This window comes from Suillus fuscotomentosus, assembly GCF_016647785.1.
Source record: "Suillus fuscotomentosus strain FC203 chromosome Unknown F5891scaffold_17, whole genome shotgun sequence".
Lineage (NCBI taxonomy): Eukaryota > Fungi > Basidiomycota > Agaricomycetes > Boletales > Suillaceae > Suillus > Suillus fuscotomentosus.
The window spans coordinates 2143-23653 of record NW_024539529.1 but is presented as its reverse complement, the minus strand read 5'-3'; the positions used below and the strand labels follow the sequence as shown (position 1 = coordinate 23653).

The window sequence follows — 21511 nt, the reverse complement described above, 5'->3', positions numbered from 1 at the left end:
TTGAGTGAATTCTAAAAATCTTAATCGGCATTTCGGATACGGGGAATCGAACCCCGAGCTACCGCGAATTTTGAGATTGAGAGGCGGTAATGTTAACCATTACACCATATCCGACATAGCGAGGAGCATCCGGGTCACCATCACGAGGACTCGTTCGTGGCTTCCGCTGGTATAAACAGAGCTCTCCCACACATGCATTGAGTCGTTTTATGTGAGTACGGTGGATGTCCACATAAAATATTCCCGAACTACTTCAAATGGAGTGCCATGCCTCAAACATGTTATTTTGATCTCACACAAAGACCGGGCCTAGAAGGATCTATCACCATCATGATGGTAAGGCAGACTAAACTCTCAGCTCACTACAGGAAGCCGCATCAGTAAGCCGGTGAGACTCAGATATCTCGAGGCGCCAACGTTGTCAACCCTCGCAAGCACGTGTTCGTCATCGTAGCCGCCTAAACGACTTGCTGTTAATCATCTCTCGAGCTGCTCTGTCCGCTCACTTGAGACTCTTCTAAATTCCACCAGCTTTTCTTGGAATCCAATATAGTACCTATAACTTCTTCATGTCACAAGCATCAGCCACCGACGACGCCGAGCATCAATGCACCCACAATGATGAGCAGCTTCTCCCGCAGAACGATATCATAGGACTCATCGAGGAGTGAGTTGCAGCTTCCTGAAATATGTCACTTGTCTAACAGCAAGACAGGGAGAAAATCAATGTTGAACCTCTGGCAGGGCTGCCATCAGGGATGTATGTGTTTCTTCCCTGATGGACGTCTGTGCCACTTCTTACTAGAACTGCAGCTCGAATGCTGGACCTTCACGGCCGTCGGGACCTCTGGTACAGCAAAGTACATCCAATGTTCCACCAGTCGACGATTTGACTCCGTGAGTCCTTGTCAATAATGACGCCAAACACACTCCTCATTTGTCTCAGCGAGGTGGCAAAACTTGAGGCAGAGAAGGCCGAGCCGACTCTAAGCGAATTGTGAGCCAAAAACTTGAAGCCATGCGATCGCAGCTGACCACGCCCTACACGCAGAGCAAATGTTATGAAGGAAGTATTGGAGGTTCTCAAGGACTCGACGATTGCGTCGAAGAGTGGAAAGGACGAACGATCTCGTTTCTGGAGGGTGTACAAAAGAGTCGCGGAGGAGCACGACAGCGAGTTCCTCGAGCGATACACTAGCGACATGAACATCGTCCTGATCTTCGTAAGTTCAGCCTGCTTTCTGTATTCCGTTTCGAGACTGATGTTCAACCAGTCTGGTCTTTTCTCCGCTGTCGGCACGTCTTTCATTGTCGCGATGGAGTCCGATTTCAGTCCCGACCCAGCGACACCACGAATGCACTTTTGAAACAACTCGTGCAGATCGGACTTGGCAATCTCGCTGAGGCAGGCTCCACTCCTGTAGACCCAGCATCTACGTGGTCTCCGACCGCGCCGACCTTATGGATCCAAACGATCGCATATGCGAGTTTGTCCATGAGCTTGCTCGCTGCATTCGGGGCGGTGCTTGGAATGCAGTGGCTAGGGTACTACAAGTCGAACAGATATGGGCGCGGCTCGCAGGAGCAGCAAGGGAAGCGCAGGCAAGAGCAGTTCGACGGCATCGTCACATGGTATTTTGATACTGTCGTGCAATCCTTTCCGGTCTTACTTCAGATATCTCTTCTTCTGTTTGGGATCGCTCTTGGCGCCAAATTGTGGTACGAGCAGGCGAGCATCGCCTGGGTCCTCATCGGAACGACGGTCTTCGGATTTCTGTTTTATTCCCTGACTGTGATGGCTTGTTTGATATCTCCCGCTTGTCCATTTCAGACACTGATATCAACGCTATTACATGTGTTGCGCATCGACAGTAAGATCATTTCGCCGAATTTTGGTGGTCGTTCCCCATCTGAAACAACATTGCAGGGGTTTTACACCAGGTATTCAAACGAGTCTCCCGTTATTTCCAGCGGGCCACGACGTTATTGCAGGGTGAGTTATGTTTTCTTTCATGTGCACAGGTTTTGACCGTTTTATGTCAGGCGTGCTCAAACGATTGTTTAGTATCGTCAGATCGGGATGGACCCGACTGTCTCAAGTATCTAGAGGTGACGATATTAGCTACCATTACACAGATACACTCAGTGCTCATTCACTCCCTAGACCTTGTACTTGCAATAGTTACATGCACACGATCTCTTCGGCAATTCATCACCAGGCTTCATAACCGGCTGCGTTCTTTGGTTCTGCGTTCTTCAGCAAAGGTTGTAGACTCAGAGGCACAACCGCTCGGCCAGGATCTGGATGATTTGGCGGAGAATGATGACACCCTTAACCTCAACCTCCCTGACACACTCGCCGGCGATCTCGAAGCGCCTAGCGTCAAGTGGCTGCTTGAGACATCCACGGATCCTGAAGTATTTCTCGCTGCTGCCAGGCTTGTCCCGCAGGTCGAATGGCCCATGGGCCTCGATGTTTCGGACATATTGCATCAGCTGGTTGATATTTTTACGAGTTGCGTCGACATTCAGGGGCGCATCGTACCGTCTTTGGAGGAGAAGGCTTCGGCATGTGCAACGGCTCTAACTCATCTATACTATGGACGTGTTCTTCAGGCATATCCTGACCGTGGCGAATTTATCATCCACAAGGGACAAGATGTCGATGTGTTTCATCAGATTCACCAGCACATGGGCGCAGCCAACCAAACGGTGCTTGATATGACTGTAAATTTTTGTGATCCAGATAGCAATCGCTGGACTATTGATATCTCGGAGGGTTGCCCTGACACCACGTATGAGCGGCTGTCACATCTTCTTCCTTATCACTTTATAACTGGGCGAGTGAATGAAGACATAGAAAACCTCGCGATAACAGTGATATCAAAATTGCTATCATCCCCATCCTCATCCTCATCCCCATCCCCTCCGTCGAATCAAATCCTAGCCAATTGCCTTCTTCTTGCTTGTGTCATGGTCGGGGCTCAAGTTGACAAGAAAGACATGGTTCGGATTGATAAAAGGTACCATCGGCTCATTTTGTAGTTTTTCTGTCATGATTAACGAAGAGATCGTGCAGTTCTGCTCTACCTCGACTCAGTAGGTCCCTTTTGGCGCGGTTCCAAAAGGCTTTCTGGGCATGGGATGGAGTCGAGCTCGACCAAGATAGCATAGGAGTCGCACGCCGGGCATGGAAGCTCCTCAATATCATTTGGCGCATCCTCGAGCTTGCCAGTGATCACTATGGTCATTCAACCCATTTCATGCGGAACCTAGACGTGTGCAGGAATATTTATTCACGAGCGAGGTCGTCCAATGCCTCGGTTTCGTTGGTAGCTCCACGAAATGCACTGCACTTCACTTTCGCTGCTGCCAAGGTATCCCGTGACCCTGCCGAAGTGTGGTCTTGGTCTTGGTGGGGAAACGAATCCCACTCGCCAGAAGATTTCGACTGGATGGTAGACTACCTCGACTTCATATATTCCGACGACCACGAATCAGCATATGACATCCTTTTGCTACTGGGTAGTGTGGGGGTGTGTTGCCGCCCCGCTAAACAACATCTGTTCATTGAGAGGCTCATCGCCTGCATGGACAGTAACATGCCTCTCCATTTACGCCATGCCGCTCTTCGTGCTGCTCACAGTGCCCGAGAACAAATCGCCTCGATGGATGCCATTGATGATTCGACGCTACGTGACATGATTTTGACCAAGCTCTCTCTCGCTATTCTGTCCGTGCTTTGTCCGCACCCAGGTACAACACCCGCGAATGATGATCCCAACCTCTTTTTCAATTATGGCCGCGACTTGTGCTATCTCAGACTGGTCTTTGCCCTCGCGAGGAATTCCGACTGGCACCCCCATTTGTTTGGGGACCGCCATATAGATCGGTGCATTAGCATGATTCCCCGGTACTGCAATTCCAGGTACTACGAGCATTCATTTTTCGTAGCTGGTATCCTCCTCCAAATCACACCCGAACAGACATCAGTTACATCGCTTGATTCTGTTACAGAGCAGCAGTGGTGGGACGTGACGAGAAGCGCATGGTGGTATCCTAGTCACATTGACAATACACGCTATCTCAAGCTCCTTCTTGTTCTTGTGGATGGCACAAAGAAGTATATGCAGTTTGCTTCGAAATCTGATCTCGAGCAGCTCATTAGAGATGTGGACAACTTTGTCGAAAGGTTGGAGTGGGACATACAAGAGAAGAGGCAACTGCGGGAGATGGAACAGGAGATGCAAGATTTAGAGCAGGGGGAGAGGGTCATCATTGCCGCGAAGGAGTTGAGGACTGCAGCCAGCAACATGGTGGAGAGATTTGGTCAGTAATCATCAGTCCCCTAATCATATCTTGCATGCTGCGTTAGAGTCTTGGAATAGAGAAAGCTATGGGCAGTGTATGCATGGAAGTGGGGAGTATCAAAACCTCACGAAATCGATACTGAATCATCAGCCATCTCTGACTCGGTAGATACTTGTCAAGCGTGAGGAACAATGGGCATGACTCAGATGCAAATATCTAGGAGATCAGCATCTGAATGTCGACTGGGGGAGGGGAGGTTGTTCCACGGGGACGAGGTTCTGCGCTCAGCTGCCAGTCACATCCATTCGTCGATATGCACACGAAGACAAAGATGGGGTGACAGACGCAGACTTATTAAAAACCATTCGTCTGCTTATTACAATCGCCTTTTTTGGCAGAGGTGTAAATCATAGCGCTGAAATCAATGAATTTATCCACCGAAAGCGAATGAGTGTTGTCCTAGTCAGCGCCGTCTGTCTCCTTCCTCACGCTCCGCGTCATTCTGCCCTTCGAGATCATCAGTTCCCGATAGACCATCCGAGTTTCCCTAGCGTAGGCTTCGCAGTCTCAGCCTCCGATTCCTGGGAAGTCCGGGCGATGGGTGGAGCTTCTACATGTGAGACGCAAATGATGTTGTCAAAGGACATGGACTCACCTTCATGAAGCGTGGTTGCCTGTTCAGATGAAACTGCGACACGAAGGCCCTTCAGCAGCCGGTCACTGCAGAGCAATGTGAGAAAATTGTTGGATGAGCGTTGGGTCCGGAACTGTGGCGAAGGATTCAGTGGTGCGATCGACTCGTGAGTGATACATACCTCCATAACTACTTTCTCAAGGACGTCCAAGAAATACAGCGCGATGGAGGTGTCTGGGATAATGTCCGTCAAATGCTCGATGCTGCTGGCGTGTGGACTCAAAAGAATCATGCACGGACACAAATTCGAGGCCCTATAAAGACCAAACACCCATCAGTCACGCCACAAACAAAGGTTCATGATAAGCATACGTAGCATCAAGATTGAACAAAATTGGACAGGAACTTGAGGAAAACACTGACGCACTTCAGCAGGCGCGTTGACTAGTAGGGTAGGGACGAGCTTTTGAGCTTTGTTGTGTGGTAGGGCTGTACGATGGGGAGGCCTGGTACTAGAGTACTAGTATGACTATTCTGTTGACTCTTGACTGGACTAAGTTGTCGATTCAATTACCAGTTATCTGGAATTTGAAATTCAATGTCATTGTGTGCCTGACACCAATATCATGCTGGTGCAGTCCTTCCGGTGGGTTCTCGCAACTTTTAGGGGATTTGAATTACTTTGCTTTCCTTGAATTTCATAATGACGTCCGATCGCAATCTAGATGGACGTCAAGCTCGTCTGCACTCGGCTGTTGGCTCGTATCTACTTACTCACTGCTCCTCAGCTGCAGCTTCAAGGATCTTCTGCAAAGCAAGACCATGACGCAGTTTCATAATACGCCCTCAAATTCATTCGGAACAGCATCAGTTTGTTGTTTTTGAGTTCTGATCATGTTATTGAGGCACCTTGCTAAGTATATCTGTGTTCAACCATCGTAGTTCAGTACTTTGTGGGAATATCAAAGAAACCTCGTACACCGTGGTCGAGTGAGAGTTGATCTAGTCAGAAAAACCAAGTTGTCCGCGTCAACTTCAGCCAAGGCAAAAAAGCACAGTGCTGGTATATGTACGCGGTTAAGCGAGATCATCCGCTGCTGAAGCTGCGCACATGACTCTTACTTAGCCGCTAAATAGCCATGTTAATGAAGAGTTTAAGTACTGATTGACGTTTGTTGACGACCGTTCCCCAACACCTTCAAATTCAAACAGCACCACACAATGTCTCTTCCGCTACGCGACCCAACATCTGACTCCGAAGACGATGATCAAGACTACGCGCCTCCCTAACACCAAGGTGTGATAACAGGTCATCTCATCAGAATTTGTCTTGTCTGATAAAACAAAACAGACTCGGACAGCTCTTAGGGAGATGAAGAAGGAAACGATGACACGAACATGTGATGAATGAAGTGAAAGAGGAAGACCTAGTCGAGAAGAAAAAGTAAGGTGTGTCGGGTGTCTCCATAGGTCAAATGTACTTATCCTGCTGTACAGAGCGCGCGATGCTCTATGGGCCAGTTTCCAGGCGTCTGTCGCTACGCCACCGTCTCCGAAGGTCGAGGAGCCGCCAAAGAAGCTCGTGAAGATCTAGAAATGTTACTACCTTTTCGCAGGGAAGAATATCATGTATGTCCGCCCACTCGTTCCTTGTTACAGCGTGCTTAGTGATGTGAAGAGAAGTGGATGAAGTCCCTGAGGACTTGGAGGAAGCGAAGAAGTGGGTGTGATGGGATACATCAGGGTTACCGTCGGCTGCTGCACCAGCCCATGATTCTTCGTCTTCAACCGCTGATGTGAACACGTCAGCGTCGAGTTCAGCAGATCCAATACAACCTGCAGCACAGAAATCTGCCACAAGGAAACCTCCAGGTCCTCGCAAGCCTCGCACGTCGTTGGGGGACATACCGAGTCAGACGGCCGAAAAGAAGATTACTACCCTGGATAAATCTACAATGGACTGGCGCGCGTATGTCACATCAAGGACGAGCTTGACGCTAACCGACACGGGGGTGGCTACTTAGAAAAGATGAACTTTTTGAAAAGAGTGCAGGACAGGAAAGAGGATGCGTATGAATCGAGCAAGTCAAATAAAAGGCGAAGAACCTGAGGTATGAGGAAATGATGTTATTGCAGTCGAATCGTGTGTAGCACAATACATGTTTTACTGTACCAATACAGGAACATCAAGAGTGGTCATACGTACCTACCCACACATCGCAGATGGGCTGAGGAAGGTAATCAGAGTAGTTGAGAACTTGGACCAACGGGCATCAGGATTAGGAGCTGTTGGATGAATCGCAATACTGGTACGACAACAAGAAATTCCAGGCCATTCAAGTCCTGCACATGACCTTATGCTCCAACCAATGCGACTTTTGGCATCCAGTATCGCAATACCTGAAAAATCATTGGTCAATCATCTGCCTACGACAAGAGTGAATGAATCAGTTACCTCGCTCTTTCGCAACCACTGCACTTCCTCGGTGCAGCACTGAGATTGCTTCACCATGAACATCTGCACAACGTCAGTGTTCGGACTGACTCGTGGGTGTGAGCATCTCTGTGGGTAAGGCTCGTCTTCCTCTCCGTGATCAAGATGGAGTTCGTCAAGCCATGCAGCAAGATCATATTCAGCTTGCTCTAATGAGATGGGGCGCTCATCCGTCATCACCTCGTCAAAGCGCGCAATCAGATCATTCCACTCTTGCACAGCAGTGGGGTAGCGCTTAAGGATGTTTTGCTGGGTCAGGTGCAACTGTGTTCTCGGGGAAACAGTGCTCAGAAGTACACTAAATTCTTCGGTATACCCCAACTTCTTGAGATGCGACCTGCGTTTGGTCGTAGAGAGATCGTCGAATTCAAAGCCGGTGAATATACCTGAAGCTCTTTAAGGTCCGCTGGTGTCTCTGGTCCCTTGATAGTAAGAGTGAGGCAGATGTACCAGTATAACACGTTCTTCATGTATCTTGCATCGTTGGGGAGCCTCCGTGGTGTAAATCTTTGCGTCCTCCATCGCACTCATAAGGAACACAACACCCTCATCATATTTCCTATCTCCTGGGCTGGATTCCTGAATACGACATACTCCCAGATTGCCTGTGAGCTCGACAGCACGGTACAGGAGCCCAAAGCGTACGAACGGCGTCATTTTCGGGCACTTTGAACCTTTCATCGCAAAACGCCAGCCTTCGTAGCGGTCTTGACCCAAGGTAGTAAAGCGCTCAGTAAGCAAGGGTAAGTCCTCTTTCTTCAAACAAGCTCAATAAAATGCCCTCATGCGAATGTGAGGAAGACATACATGAATGCCACAGCTGTTGTCCTGAATATGAAGCAGCTTCATACCGCCATCCTTGACGGTCACTTGAATGGAAGTAGACCCGGCATCAAGGCTGTTTTACAACAGCTCTCTTAACGCAGAAGCGGGTCTGTGTATGACCTAGAGGTGAATTTCATCAGTACGTATTCGCGGGTGATGAGGGCCAGGTGGTTCTAGAGAAGGAGAGCGATGACCGCTTGCCATGTCAACGGGCGTAGCTATTTTGACGCGGTCCTGCCGCGCCTGCCGCGGTCGTGACGCGGCCGTGACGCGGCGTGACGCGCATGTGACGCGGCACTGACGCGGCACTGACGAGCCTTGACGCGGCACTAACGATCCTTGACGCGGCCACTGACGCGCCATTCCTATATTCTACATTTAACTTCCAGATCAAGTTGGATGAGTTCACGACCATTCTTTTGTTATTTTAGTTGCCTCAGAGCCATGTACAACTAGGTATACATAAGCCAATGACTATTTTCTTTTCCTCCCTCTCTGGACCCTTCGAGCCTGTGGAGCACATCGACGTTTAACGGGCGGACATTCTTCGGCCGGCAGAGAAGGAACTACAGCTTCGGATAGCTCGTCTGCAGACTCCAAAGATGTAGCATCAGAGTTATCACTGAATAAGGGGCCGCGCTGTCAATCACATAAGTTAGATATCTATCGAACGGAGCAGGTAATGTCTTCCTCACTTCAAGTTCACTCTCGCTATAATCTCTTGCAGAAACCCATTCATCAGGAATTCCGAGATACACATTCCATCGCCTGTGATGTTGGCCAGCATCCAAACCCCACTGCTGGTTGCCTGCAGGTCCCTGCTTCTTCGGAATCCTCGAACATCCTTGCTTCTAGTGCGGTCAGACACTCGAGGTCGACATCAGCCACGAAGCTATTGGTAGGATAGCTTATCATGAGATCAGCCCAAGCCATCTTCAACAGCATGCTATCGTTCCATTCTTCGTTTCGAGCTTCGACGCGTTTTTCAAAATCACTGGCCTTTCGATGAGCAACCACGAGAGTGAAAGCATGCACCAAAGGCATGCCACCAAGCCATTTTTCGACTTGACCGGAAGCACCAGGAACATTCTCCGAGAACCAACGTGCAATTTTGGCATACTCGTGAGATGAGATGTCACCACAAAACGGTATGCTGTATGCACCCACACCATCTGGCTTCTTCTTCGATCGCAAGATGTAGTCTATCACGGGGTATGCCTCCGCATCATATTGGTTCAAGTCTGGACTGTCAAGTCCGTGCAGAGTTCGAATAACTCCTGTGAGTGGTGTTTCATGTGTTGAGGGAGGGGTGGTGGATTCGGGACGGAGTGTGCAGGGTCATGTGATGGCTGAGCGGTCTGCACGGAGGCCGGAAGATAAGCTATTACATTGCCTGTTCTATGTTCACAAGGAGAATATGTCGGATGACGCACCTGAACGGTCATAGCAGGGTATGAGGTCCCCAAAACTCAGCAGCGGACCCGGCCGATCTGGATCATTTTGATTCTCTGTCTCGTTGGGATAGAAAAAGTTGAATATATGTTTGATTAATTGCTAAAAGATGATTATAACAAGTTTACTCCGTATTTTAAAGAACTCACAAAGGCCATGATACGATTCACAAAAGCGCGATAATAAGGGTTGTTTCTCGAGCCCAGAGGAGACAACGAAAGAATGCTTAGTAAAATAAATTTATTACTGCCTATGGACAATTACAGTGTACGACGTCTAATTCTGTCAGGATGAAAAGGAACACTGTTAGAATATCAATTATTATGACAGATGTAAAGTAAAATATACCTAAGTTATATGGACAGTGTGACAGTTGAGGTGGTGAGGTTTGACGCGGCATGTGGAGGTGGTGAGGTCTGACGCGGCATGAATGAAGTTTGACGCGGCAGTGACGCGGCGTGACGCGCGGGTGACGCGGCAGTGACGAGGTTTGACGCGGCGTGACGCGCCTGTGACGCGGCACTGACGCGGCATGGAGGAGGTTTGACGCGGCAACTGACGCGGCACAACTTGTTTGACGCGGCACTGACGCGCATGTGACGCGGCAACTGACGCGGTATGTGCTATGGTTGACGCGGCACTGTAGTAGACCTTGACGCGGCATAGAGTGTAGATGTTGATATTAGTACAGAGACTGCGAAGATATTTGGGAGAACTTGTCGTGGTGTGAGTAGTGCTTGACGCAGCCTAAACGAGGCTTCTGACATGCCATGGTTGGGGCTCGACGTGTTGGTGCAGGGTATAGAGAGTGGATCAAACTTAGCAGGGTGAGGTCGAAGCTTGACGCAGTGAGACAACATTTGACACTGCATCTGAAAACCAACATAAATGAACGAATTAGAGGTAATGCAACAATATAGGACTGACGCGCAAGATGCATACTAGTAGTATGAACGCAGAGGACAAGCACTGTAAATTTGGTGAGAGGTGAATACAGCACTATAGAGCCTGTACGCAGGCAGACACTCATATGTTGATCATTAACGATGATTCAAAGTGTTTGGAATGCGATATGAAGTTGTGTAAACATGATCTGTACATAGGAATTTGTTACAGTGCCGCGTCACATATGCCGCGTCAGTGCCGCGTCACAGGCGCGTCACGACCGCGGCAGGCGCGGCAGGCGCGGCAGGCGCGGCAGGGCCGCGTCAATTTCACCTGGCCCCATGTCAACTTGATCTTAGACTGATCACGTGATCGTACCGTTGCTGCCCAACTTTCACCGTCATCATGCCTTTGAATCTAAATTTGACACCTTAAGCCGATGTCATGATGAACCTGCCCTTTCTTGACGAAATCCTCTCCAAGAAAACTCAATCAGCATTTCGGGGTCATTACATCATCACGAGGAGTCGTTCGTAACGTCCAGTATAAACAGAGCTCTCAGTGCACACCCTTTCAGAAATGCATTGAGCTCATCTTATGTGAGCGTAGATGGCCCAATAAAATATCCACTTGTCAGCTTGATCGACTTCAATGGAGTGCCATGCATAAAGACCGGGCCTAGAAGGATCTATCACCACCATGATGGTAAGGTCTCAGTTCACTGCAGGGAGCTCTCACGAAAACTTTCGGCGTCAACGCTCGCAAGCACGTGTTGGTCATGGTTCGAGGGATAGCCGCCTAAACGACTTGCTGTTAATCATCTCTCGAGTTGCTCTGTCCGCTCACCTGAGACTCTTCCAAACTTCACTAGCTTTTCTTGGAATCCAATTCCAACATAGTACCTATAACTTCTTCATGTCACAAGCATCAGGCGCCGACGAAGCCGAGGATCAACGCACCCACAACGACGAGCAACTTTTCCCGCAAAAGGATGTCGTAGGACTCCTCAAGGAGTGAGTTGCAGGTTTCTGGAATCTGTCACCTGTCTAACAGAAAGACAGGGAGAATATCAATGTTGAACCTTTGGCAGAGCCGCCATCAGGGATGTATGTGTTTCTTCCCTGATGGGCGCTTGAGCTACTCCTTACTAGAACTGCAGCTCAAATGCTGGACCTTCACGGCCATCGGGACTTCTGATACAGCAAAATACATCCAATGTTTCATTAGTCAGTGATTTATCAATGTAAGTTCTTGTCAATGATGATGTCAAATATGCTCCTCAATTATCTCAGCGAGGTGAAAAAGGTTGTGACAGAGAAGGACGAGCCGACTCTAAGGGATTTGTGAGCCAAAAACTCTAAGCCAAGTGATCGCAGCTGACCACGCCCTACACGCAGAGCAAATATCATGACGGAAGTGTTGGAGGTTCTCAAGGACTCGACGATTGCGTCGAAGAGTGGAAAGGACGAACGGTCTCGTTTCTGGAGGGTGTACAAAAGAGTCGCGGAGGAACACGACAGCGAGTTCCTCGAGCGATACACTAGCGACATGAACATCGTCCTGATCTTCGTAAGTCAGCCTGCTTATCTGTATTCCGTTTCGAGACTGATGTTCAACCAGTCTGGTCTTTTCTCCGCTGTCGGCACGTCTTTCATTGTCGCGATGGAGTCCGATTTCAGTCCCGACCCCAGCGACACCACAAATGCACTTTTGAAGCAACTCGTGCAGATCGGACTCGGCAATCTCGCTGAGGCAGGCTCCGCTCCCGTAGACCCAGCATCTGGGTGGTCTCCGACTGCGTCGACCTTATGGGTCCAAACGATCGCATATGCGAGTTTGTCTATGAGCTTGCTCGCTGCATTTGGGGCGGTGCTGGGAATGCAGTGGCTAGGGTACTACAAGTCGAAGAGATATGGCCGCGGCTCGCAGGAGCAGCAAGGGAAGCGCCGGCAAGAGCAGTTCGACGGCATTGTGACATGGTATTTTGATGCTGTGGTGCAATCGTTTCCGGTCTTACTTCAGATCTCTCTTCTTCTGTTTGGGATCTCTCTTGGCGCCCATCTGTGGTACGAGCAGGCGAGCATCGCCTGGGTCCTCATCGCAACGACGGTCTTCGGATTTTTATTTTATTCCCTGACTGTGATGGCATGTTTAATATCTCCCGCTTGTCCATTTCAGACACCAATATCAACGCTATTACACGTTTTGCGCATCGACAGTAAGATCATTTTGCCGAATTCTGGTGGTTGTTTCCCATCTGAATCAACATTGCAGGGGTTCTACACCAGGTATTCAAACGAGTTTCTTGTCATTTGCAGCGGGCCACGATGTTATTGCAGGGTGAGTTATGTCTTCTTTCATGTGCACAGGTTTTGACCGTTTCATGTCAGGCGTGCTCAAACGATTGTTTAGTATCGTCAGATCGGGATGGACCCGATTGTCTGAAGTATCTAGAGGTGACGATCTTAGCCACTATTACAAAGATACACTCAGTGCTCATTCACTCGCTAGGCCCTGTACTTGTGATAGGTACATTCACACGATCTCTTTGGCAGCTCATCACCAGGCTTCATAACCGGCTGCGTTCTGTGGTTCTGCGTTCTTCAGCAAAGGTTGTAGACTCAGAGGCACAACCACTCGGCCAGGATCTGGATGATTTGGCGGAGAATGATGACACCCTTAACCTCAACCTCCCTGACACACTCGCCGGCGATCTCGAAGCGCCTAGCGTCAAGTGGCTGCTGGAGACATCCACGGATCCTGAAGTATTTCTCGCTGCTGCCAGGCTTGTCCCGCAGGTCGAATGGCCTCTGGACCTTGATGTTTCGGACATGTTGCATCAGCTGGTCGAGATTTTCACGAGTTGCGTCGACATTCAGGAGCGCATCGTACCGTCTTTGGAGGAGAAGGCTTCGGCATGTGCAACGGCTCTAACTCACCTATACTATGGACGTGTTCTTCAGGCATACCCTGACCGTGGCGAATTTATCATTCGCAAGGGACAAGATGTCGATGTGTTTTATCAGATTCACCGGCGCATGGACACAGCTGACCAAACGGTGCTTGATATGACCGTAAATTTTTGTGATCCAGATAGCAATGGCTGGACTATTGATATCTCAGAGGGTTGCCCTGACTTCATCTATGAGCTGCTGTCACATCTTCTTCCTTATCACTTTGTAACTGGGCGAGTGAATGAAAACATAGAAAACCTCGCGATAACAGTGATATCAAAATTGCTATCGTCCTCATCCTCATCCCCATCCCCTCCGTCGAATCAAATCCTAGCCAATTGCCTTCTTCTTGCTTGCGTCATGGTCGGGGCTCAAGTTGACAAGAAAGACATAGTTCGGATTGATAAAAGGTACCATCGGCTCATTTTGTAGTTTTTCTGTCATGATTAACGAAGAGATCGTGCAGTTCTGCTCTGCCTCGACTCAGTGAGTCCCTTTTGGCGCGGTTCCAAAAGGCTCTCTGGGCATGGGATGGAGGCGAGCTCGACAAAGATAGCACAGGAGTCGCACGCCGGGCATGGAAGCTCCTCGATATCATTTGGCGCATCCTCGAGCTTGCCAGTGATCACTATGGTCATTCAACCCATTCCATGCGGAACCTAGACGTGTGCAGGAAGATTTATTCACGAGCGAGGTCGTCCAATGCCTCGGTTTCGTTGGTAGCTCCACGAAATGCACTGCACTTCACTTTCGCTGCTGCCAAGGTATCCCGTGACCCTGCCGAAGTGTGGTCTCGGCCTTGGTGGGGAAACGAATCCCACTCGCCAGAAGATTTCGACTGGATGGTAGACTACCTCGACTTCATATATTCCGACGACCACGAATCAGCATATGACATCCTTTTGCTACTGGGTAGTGTGGGGGTGTGTTGCCGCCCCGCTAAACAACATCTGTTCATTGAGAGGCTCATCGCCTGCATGGACAGTAACATGCCTCTCCATTTACGCCATGCCGCTCTTCGTGCTGCTCACAATGCCCGAGAACAAATCGCCTCGATGGATGCCATTGATGATTCGACGCTACGGGACATGATTTTGACCAAGCTCTCTCCCGCTATTCTGTCCGTGCTTTGTCCGCACCCAGGTACAACACCCGCCAATGATGATCCCAACCTCTTTTTCGATCATTACCGCGACTTGTGCTATCTCGAACTGGTCTATGCCCTCGCAAGAAATTCCGATTGGCACCCCCATTTGTTTGGGGACCGCCATATAGATCGGTGCATTGGCATGATTCCACAGTACTGCAATGCCAGCTACTACGGGCATCCATTTTTCGTAGCTGGTATCCTCCTCCAAATCACACCCGAACAGACATCAGTTACATCGCTCGATTCTGTTACAGAGCAGCAGTGGTGGGACGTGACGAGAAGCGCATGGGGGTATTCTGTTCACACTGACGATACACGCTATCTCAAGCTCCTTCTTGTTCTTGTGGATGGCACAAAGAAGTATATGCAGATTGCTTCGAAATCTGATCTCGAGCAGCTCATTGAAAATGTGGATCAGTTTATCGAAGAACTGGAGGGGGACATACGACGGGAGAGGCGACTACACGAGATAGGACAGGAGGGAGAGGGGGTCATCGCTGCTGCGAAGGAGTTGAGGACTGCAGCCAGCAACATGGTGAAGAGCTTTGGTCAGTAATTATCAGTCCCCTAATCATGACTTGTATGCTGTGTTAGAGTCTTGGAATAGAGGAAGTCACGGGCAGTGTCACAGTATGCACGGAAGTGGGGAGTATCAAGACCTCAACGAAATCGAGACTGAATCATCAGCCATCTCTGACTTGGTAGACGCTTGTCAAGCGTGAGGAACAACGGCATGACCAGCATCTAAACGTCGACTGGGGGAGGGGAGGTTGTTCCACGGGGACAATGTTCTGCGTTCTGCTAGCCCGGTCACATCCCTTCATCGATATGCACATGAAGACAAAGATGGGGCGACAAACGCAGACTTGTTAAAAACCATTCGTCTCCATATTACAATCGCTTTTTTTTGGCAGAGGTGTAAATAATAGCGCTGAAATCAATAAAGTGGACCACTGGAAGTGAATCAGTGCTGTCCTGTTCAGATGAAACTGCGATACGTCCCTTCAGCAGTCGGCCAATGGAGAGCGATGCGAGAGAATTGTTGAATGAGTGTTGGGTCTGGAACTGTGGCGAAGGATTCAGTGGTGCGATCGACTAGCATGAGTGATACATACTTCCATAACTACTTTCTCAAGGACGTCCGAGAAATGCGGCGCGATGGAGGTGTCTGGGATGATGTACGTCAAATTCTCGATGCTGATAGCATGCGGACTGAAGAATCATGCACGGACACAAATTCCAGGCCCTATAAATACCACACACTCATCAGTTACGCCACATACAAAGATTCATGATAAGTATACGTAGCATCGAGACTGAACCAAATTGGACAGGAACTTGAGGGAAACCCTGACGCACTTCAGCAGCCGCATTGACTCGAGTAGGGAACAAATAGATTTCGAATGGCTGTCATGAGTGCCGAGCTTTTGAGCTTTGTTGTGTGGTAGGGCAGTACGAGAGAGTATAGTGTACCAATTATCTGGAATTTGAATTGTGTACCTGACACCGATCTCATGCTCAGCGTGCCAGTGGGTTCTCGCATCATTTGATATAGACGTCCGATCGAAATCTAGATTCGGACGTCATCTGCACTCGGCTGTTGTTCGTATCTACTTACTCACTGCTCTCCTGCGAAGCAAGACGCAGTTTCACAGTACAGTGCTCTCAAATTCATTCGGAACAGCATCAGTTCGAATTCGTTGTTTTCGAGTTTTGATCATGTTATCGAGGCACCTGGCTATTCAACCATCGTTTCAGTACTTTGTGGGAATATCAAAGAAACCTCATACACCGTGGTCGAGTGAGAGTTGATCTAGTCAGAAAAACCAGGTTGTCCGAGTCAACTTCAGTCAATAGAAAAAAGCAGTGCTGGTATATGTACGCAATTAAGTGAGATCTATGGCGCTGGATCAGTTCAAAAATGTACACACACTTAAGTCACACACACACACGCATACGACACACACACAGTAGTTCAACACACATGTACTGTAGTATTGCAACACATTCAGTACTACAGGTGCATTTTTAAGTCAATTGTTCTAACTAAACTGGCTTGAATCATTGGGCCGCTGCAGCCCTGGCAAATATCCGAGTCTCACCAGACTCGCCAACCAAGTCATCAGATGACGATCGAGGAATTGACTCGGAGGATATCCGTCCCGTTTATAAAATTTCTTCATGGCTTGGCAAGCCCAAGGTATCCAATTCGGCTTTCGTCAACATTGGGGCAGGCTCCGTGATCAGGGCCGCCGACAACTGCTGAGCTGTCTCCTCGACGAGATCAAAAGCGAGACAGAATGCTGTTGCATTCTTCACCGTCTGAAGCAGCATTTTCCAGCACTCCGGATTGACCCTTCCAATTTCTGGCCCAAGTTCCTGGAAGCGCTCGATAGCTTCATGGAATTTTTGAGGATTGCGGCCATCAAGGAGGAAACGAGCCATTGAGTTCCACCATAGTTGCCGCCAATCAATGAAACATGCGGTGTTGTCAGTGCAGTATGGTGAATGCGTGACAATGGGTGGCTCCTCGCAGGCAACAATACGGTTATGCTCATCGAGAAGTTCTTTTAGATCTACGAAGGCATTCCAGACTTCAAACCCAAGTCTCCTTCGCACTGGTCCTGGAATATCACGGATGCGAAATTCGACGAGACGGCGAAAAGCGGGAACAAAGAACTTTGAAATTGAAAATTCGAGGCAGAGTGCGAGAAGTTCGTATGGTTTGTGTTGAAATCGACGTTCATGGAGGTGATTGATGGCGACATCACGAGCCTTTTGACTCATGAACTTGTTGCTGAAACGAAGAAGGTCGAGGACATCATCATGAGTGGGACCTTCGGGTTTCCAACTGCGTAGTCCTACATTTAGAATAAATGCAGTACCTCAAGAACTGTCTTACCTGTTGTATGCAACTGAGAGGAACAGTTCGAACATATTCATGCTGAGTTCGGGAATGATAATTGGATGATCATCGCTTGAGCCTTCCATGCCTACTGTCAGCGGCAATTGACTTCCAACAGAAAACATCTCCTCAAACACAATGGATGTGCGTGATAATTGAGTTGCATGGACCTTGAACAACATCAGGAAATCAACTCGGAATTGATATGACCAGGTAGAGCTGACAAATAAAACCCATCATGATACATCCAGATTTAGAATTATACATTAGAGCTAGTTCGGCAACTCGATATTTTCGATATTTTTCAATATTTGCTTTGGCATGTTTGCGAAAATGTTCACCGGCATCGTTCCGAGATGTCGGAGCTCGAACCTTGCTTCTCTCCTACTGTACATATTATCAATGGATGTATACCCTCATCTAACCCTAGAGCGGCGTAAGAGGCTTTTTGCTGGTGCGGTCGCGATCACTGCGATCTGTGCACAGTACACTACTCTTCTCATGGCCCAACCTGAAGTCAATGCTCCCCCTAAGTCCAAGGCGATTCGGAGCTTGAATTTGAGCTTATCAACAAGATCAGTGATAATGAGGGTAGGGTATATACCTTGATGGATCCCCAACCACTGGGGTTCGCGATGGAGCGCCAACGCCTAGCAGCGCTCATGACGAATCCTCGGCCAGAGGTCCGGGAACGACTCCTCAAATGCATGGTACTCGTAATCAGCATCGTTGTTGCTTCTACGCACGGCATCCTACAATCAATATATCCCAAAGATCCCGAGCCCTATCACACTTCAGCGCTAACTGGGCAAGACTGGGTGATCGAGTTGCTCACTGGTCACCCAGAGCGCATCAGGTGTGAGCTTGGCATGCGCGCCAATGCATTTGTGGAGCTTATCTCCGAGCTTCGCACCATGGGCCATTCAGACTCCAAGTTTGTGTCCCTCGAGGAACAACTTGCGATTTTTCTTTACACCTCTGTGACTGGCCTATCAATCAGGCATGTTGCGGAGAGATTTCAACGCTCGAACGAAACGATTTCACGGTGAGTTTATTTTATTTTATTTCAAGTGACAGTATCTAATAGTATGTAGTTATTTCCGCAAGATGCTTATCATCTTCACGTCGGACCCGTTCTATTCAAGATACGTGCGCTTTCCAGATGGTTCGGTCCCCCGCAAAATTCGGAAGAACCCCAAATGGTGGCCCTTTTTCAAGGACGCTATTGGGGCGATCGACGGCAGTCACATCCACGTCACGCCTAAGGCCATCGAACGTCCGGTGTATCGTAATCGCAAGGGCTTCGTGTCGCAGAACTGCCTTTTCGCATGCGATTTCGAGCTCAACTTCACATACGCACTTACAGGCTGGGAAGGGTCGGCCACTGATGCTCGCGTCTACGAGGACGCCTGCTCTTACGACTTTCGCACTCCCGCTGGCAAATATTTTCTTGCCGACGCAGGATATCCTCTACGTCCTGGGTTGCTGGTACCCTACCGAAGCGTGCGTTATCATCTTGCCGAATGGGGTCGCGCCAATATACGGTAAGTTCATTCTCGATTGATTTTCAATGTGCTAAGTACTAAGTTTACAGGCCTTCTAACAAGGAGGAATTATTTAATCTACGTCACGCGTCAGCACGAAACGTCATTGAGCGCATCTTTGGCGTTCTCAAGCAACGTTTTCGCATACTGCTCTTACCACCGGCCTACGCTATGGAGATTCAAGCGCAGATTCCAGCCGCGCTTTGCGCCCTACACAACTACATTCGTCTTCGTGACCCTAGCGAGGGTCATCCTCCTGCTGATGACGAAGATGAAGATGTTGAGGATGGTGGTGGTCTTGGCGCTGACGTGGCCGCGGAGGATGACGCAGCAGCTATTGAGGAGGATAACGAGGAGGAATTTCGTCAAGGAGCTGCGATGCGTGATCGCATTGCAGCAGCGATGTGGACGCAGTATCAGCGCGTCATACAGGAACGGGGTTTAGACGCACTTGATATCATGGACGATGACGAGGATGCTGCTGCTGATGCCGCTGATGATACTGATAGTGATGTGTAGGCTTACTTTGTACTTACTACTGTGCTCCATACTGAACAATGAACAATGAAGTGAGAACGCGCTTGTTATTGACACACAAGAGTTATTCTATTCAGTTCACAGGTGGTAGGTAGTACAACATATAGCAACACAACACAAGAAGTAGCGAGCGAACACACACAGCATGATGAGATTTAAAACATTGAAAACGAATATTGTCCTGCTGGCAGGCGGCTCAGCCCGTCATTTCAGCATCAACACGCGGCGCTGGACCGGCATCACCTGCATCAACTGCCTCGCCGATCAGCTTCCCCACGAATGCACGCCTCCTACTCTTCTCCTGAAGATTCACGTAGAACTTGAGGTAATGTTCATTGCCCTTTGAACCAATGAACATGATGAGAGCAGCCTGCTGGTCCGGCGGTATGTCAGAGTCCTCGCCTTCCAGGATTTTGACGGCTCGCATGACCAGGTCCTCACTACCTTGTGCACCATCAGGCCCTCCTCTGACAAACCATTCAAAGACGTCGGTGAGCCGGTTGATGGTGCCTTGCATCCCCACCACAGCAGCTGCCGGCGTGATCTTTGCAGCCTTGGCGGCACTGCTGATCTTGGTGACACGGCTGTTCTGGGACACCACCGGAGTCCGTGGTTTCTTGGATGGGGGGGCTGACACCAGCGTGGTGGAAGGAGGTCGCATGGACGATGACAAGTGCGTGGAGCCAATTGACTCCATGTCCCCCATCACATCCGAATATGGGCGCTTGCTGGCGTTAGAGCCAGCAGCGGTAGACGCAGCGGTAGACGCAGCGGTAGACGCAGCGGTAGACGCAGCGGTAGACGCAGCGGTAGACGCAGCGGTAGTAGAGATGGCGGTGGAACGTGCAGGAGTGGAGCTAGTGATGGACGTAGAGGTGGCGGCAGTGCTTAATGGGCCTGCAGAAGCGGGAACAGCAGCAGCGCTTGGAGCAGCAGGAACAGCAGCAGCGCTTGGAGCAGCAGGAACAGCAGCAGTGCTTGATGGGCCAGCAGCATCCGCAAGATCGTTATCAGCATTGGTGGTGGAGGGAGCAGCGCCACCTGGACGGAAGACGTGCCGCCCTCTAGCGCCGCCCAATGGGATGATGGTCTGCATTTTTTCATAATGCTCCCATCCCCTGTTGCGGAAAGGACGCATGAGGTTATTTGCCTGACAAAAGTCAGCGCTCAAATCAATATGACGAAGAGGGGACATACCTTGACATACGATGTCCATACAGCCGCAGCCGCAGTTCCTTCAATCCCAGCTCCAGTCTCATTGTCCCAGTGGACCCCTGTCTGGTTGCGGTACTTCTCGATAGCATGAAATATGTTTTTAAGCTAGATGAGACTCGTCAGCTTAGATCAGATGAGATCAAATAGGGCTTACTGATGTCCACTTGTTTCGAGTTGATTTCGCTGTCTTCAGTGGACCTGCGCGAGTGGATTGAAGCGCCTCATGATTGTTGATGAACTCTGCAGCAGAGCCAAGAACCTGCTGCTTGAAGTTGCCTGCCCCTTCAGCCTCTGAGCGATGATCATAGAGATAGTCTACAAGGGTAACAGTCTCGACATCATTCCACTGCGCTGGTGGGGCCTTGGAGTGAGGGGGAGCATTGACTTCAGGTTGGGCCATGAGAAGAGTAGTGTACTGTGCACAGATCGCAGTGATCGCGACCGCACCAGCAAAAAGCCTCTTACGCCGCTCTAGGGTTAGATGAGGGTATACATCCATTGATAATATGTACAGTAGGAGAGAAGCAAGGTTCGAGCTCCGACATCTCGGAACGATGCCGGTGAACATTTTCGCAAACATGCCAAAGCAAATATTGAAAAATATC

The 21511-nt window shown here is 49.4% G+C and overlaps 8 protein-coding genes and 1 non-coding gene across 9 annotated transcripts; 4 read left to right on the top strand and 5 right to left on the bottom strand.

Annotated features, from left to right (window-relative positions):
- Positions 1–31: 31 nt before the first annotated feature.
- F5891DRAFT_t57 lies at positions 32–114 on the bottom strand. Its single transcript has one exon. It is a non-coding gene; the product is annotated as a tRNA-Glu (tRNA).
- Positions 115–804: 690 nt separating this feature from the next.
- On the top strand, positions 805–1402 carry F5891DRAFT_158048 (uncharacterized protein). The gene is made up of 3 exons (XM_041370709.1): positions 805–997; positions 1052–1223; positions 1275–1402. The coding sequence occupies exons 1-3, from the start codon at positions 915–917 to the stop codon at positions 1365–1367; spliced, it is 348 nt and encodes a 115-aa protein (XP_041227874.1). The 5' UTR covers positions 805–914; the 3' UTR covers positions 1368–1402.
- A 1861-nt stretch (positions 1403–3263) lies between these two features.
- F5891DRAFT_1023337 (uncharacterized protein) lies at positions 3264–4192 on the top strand (the record flags this gene model as incomplete). The annotated part of the gene is made up of 1 exon (XM_041361279.1): positions 3264–4192. A coding segment is annotated over one exon (929 nt), but the record flags the coding sequence as incomplete, so codon positions are not given.
- Positions 4193–4829: 637 nt separating this feature from the next.
- F5891DRAFT_1186395 (uncharacterized protein) lies at positions 4830–5237 on the bottom strand (the record flags this gene model as incomplete). The annotated part of the gene is made up of 3 exons (XM_041366689.1): positions 4830–4921; positions 4967–5078; positions 5127–5237. The coding sequence occupies 3 exons, from the start codon at positions 5235–5237 to the stop codon at positions 4830–4832; spliced, it is 315 nt and encodes a 104-aa protein (XP_041227872.1).
- A 2488-nt stretch (positions 5238–7725) lies between these two features.
- On the bottom strand, positions 7726–8452 carry F5891DRAFT_157954 (uncharacterized protein). Its single transcript, XM_041370708.1, has 2 exons — positions 8247–8452; positions 7726–8195 (listed from the first exon to the last, which is right to left on the bottom strand). Exons 1-2 carry the CDS (start codon positions 8286–8288, stop codon positions 7836–7838), a joined length of 402 nt encoding a protein of 133 aa, XP_041227871.1. The 5' UTR covers positions 8289–8452; the 3' UTR covers positions 7726–7835.
- Positions 8453–8659: 207 nt separating this feature from the next.
- On the bottom strand, positions 8660–10102 carry F5891DRAFT_1023318 (uncharacterized protein). The gene is made up of 4 exons (XM_041361278.1): positions 10080–10102; positions 9698–9709; positions 8960–9082; positions 8660–8903 (listed from the first exon to the last, which is right to left on the bottom strand). The coding sequence occupies exons 2-4, from the start codon at positions 9707–9709 to the stop codon at positions 8739–8741; spliced, it is 300 nt and encodes a 99-aa protein (XP_041227870.1). The 5' UTR covers positions 10080–10102; the 3' UTR covers positions 8660–8738.
- A 1906-nt stretch (positions 10103–12008) lies between these two features.
- F5891DRAFT_948926 (uncharacterized protein) lies at positions 12009–12977 on the top strand (the record flags this gene model as incomplete). The annotated part of the gene is made up of 2 exons (XM_041374835.1): positions 12009–12170; positions 12222–12977. 2 exons carry the CDS (start codon positions 12009–12011, stop codon positions 12975–12977), a joined length of 918 nt encoding a protein of 305 aa, XP_041227869.1.
- Positions 12978–14205: 1228 nt separating this feature from the next.
- Positions 14206–15114, top strand: F5891DRAFT_1023297 (uncharacterized protein; the record flags this gene model as incomplete). The annotated part of the gene is made up of 1 exon (XM_041361277.1): positions 14206–15114. A coding segment is annotated over one exon (909 nt), but the record flags the coding sequence as incomplete, so codon positions are not given.
- Positions 15115–16871: 1757 nt separating this feature from the next.
- F5891DRAFT_949095 (uncharacterized protein) lies at positions 16872–17696 on the bottom strand (the record flags this gene model as incomplete). Its single annotated transcript, XM_041374848.1, has 2 exons — positions 16872–17556; positions 17608–17696. 2 exons carry the CDS (start codon positions 17694–17696, stop codon positions 16872–16874), a joined length of 774 nt encoding a protein of 257 aa, XP_041227867.1.
- Between the last annotated feature and the right edge of the window lie 3815 nt (positions 17697–21511).

Bases quoted from the DNA above. Each gene is read 5' to 3' on its own strand.
- F5891DRAFT_158048 (XM_041370709.1), top strand. From the start codon at position 915: ATGACGCCAAACACACTCCTCATTTGTCTCAGCGAGGTGGCAAAACTT. The intron at 998-1,051 runs GTGAGCCAAAAA...CCCTACACGCAG, and splicing joins GAGCCGACTCTAAGCGAATT to AGCAAATGTTATGAAGGAAG. The intron at 1,224-1,274 runs GTAAGTTCAGCC...ATGTTCAACCAG, and splicing joins TGAACATCGTCCTGATCTTC to TCTGGTCTTTTCTCCGCTGT.
- F5891DRAFT_1023318 (XM_041361278.1), bottom strand. The intron at 8,904-8,959 runs GTGAGGAAGACA...TGTGATTGACAG, and splicing joins ATAGCGAGAGTGAACTTGAA to CGCGGCCCCTTATTCAGTGA.
- F5891DRAFT_157954 (XM_041370708.1), bottom strand. From the start codon at position 8,288: ATGAAGCTGCTTCATATTCAGGACAACAGCTGTGGCATTCAT. The intron at 8,196-8,246 runs GTATGTCTTCCT...GCTTGTTTGAAG, and splicing joins ACAACAGCTGTGGCATTCAT to AAAGAGGACTTACCCTTGCT.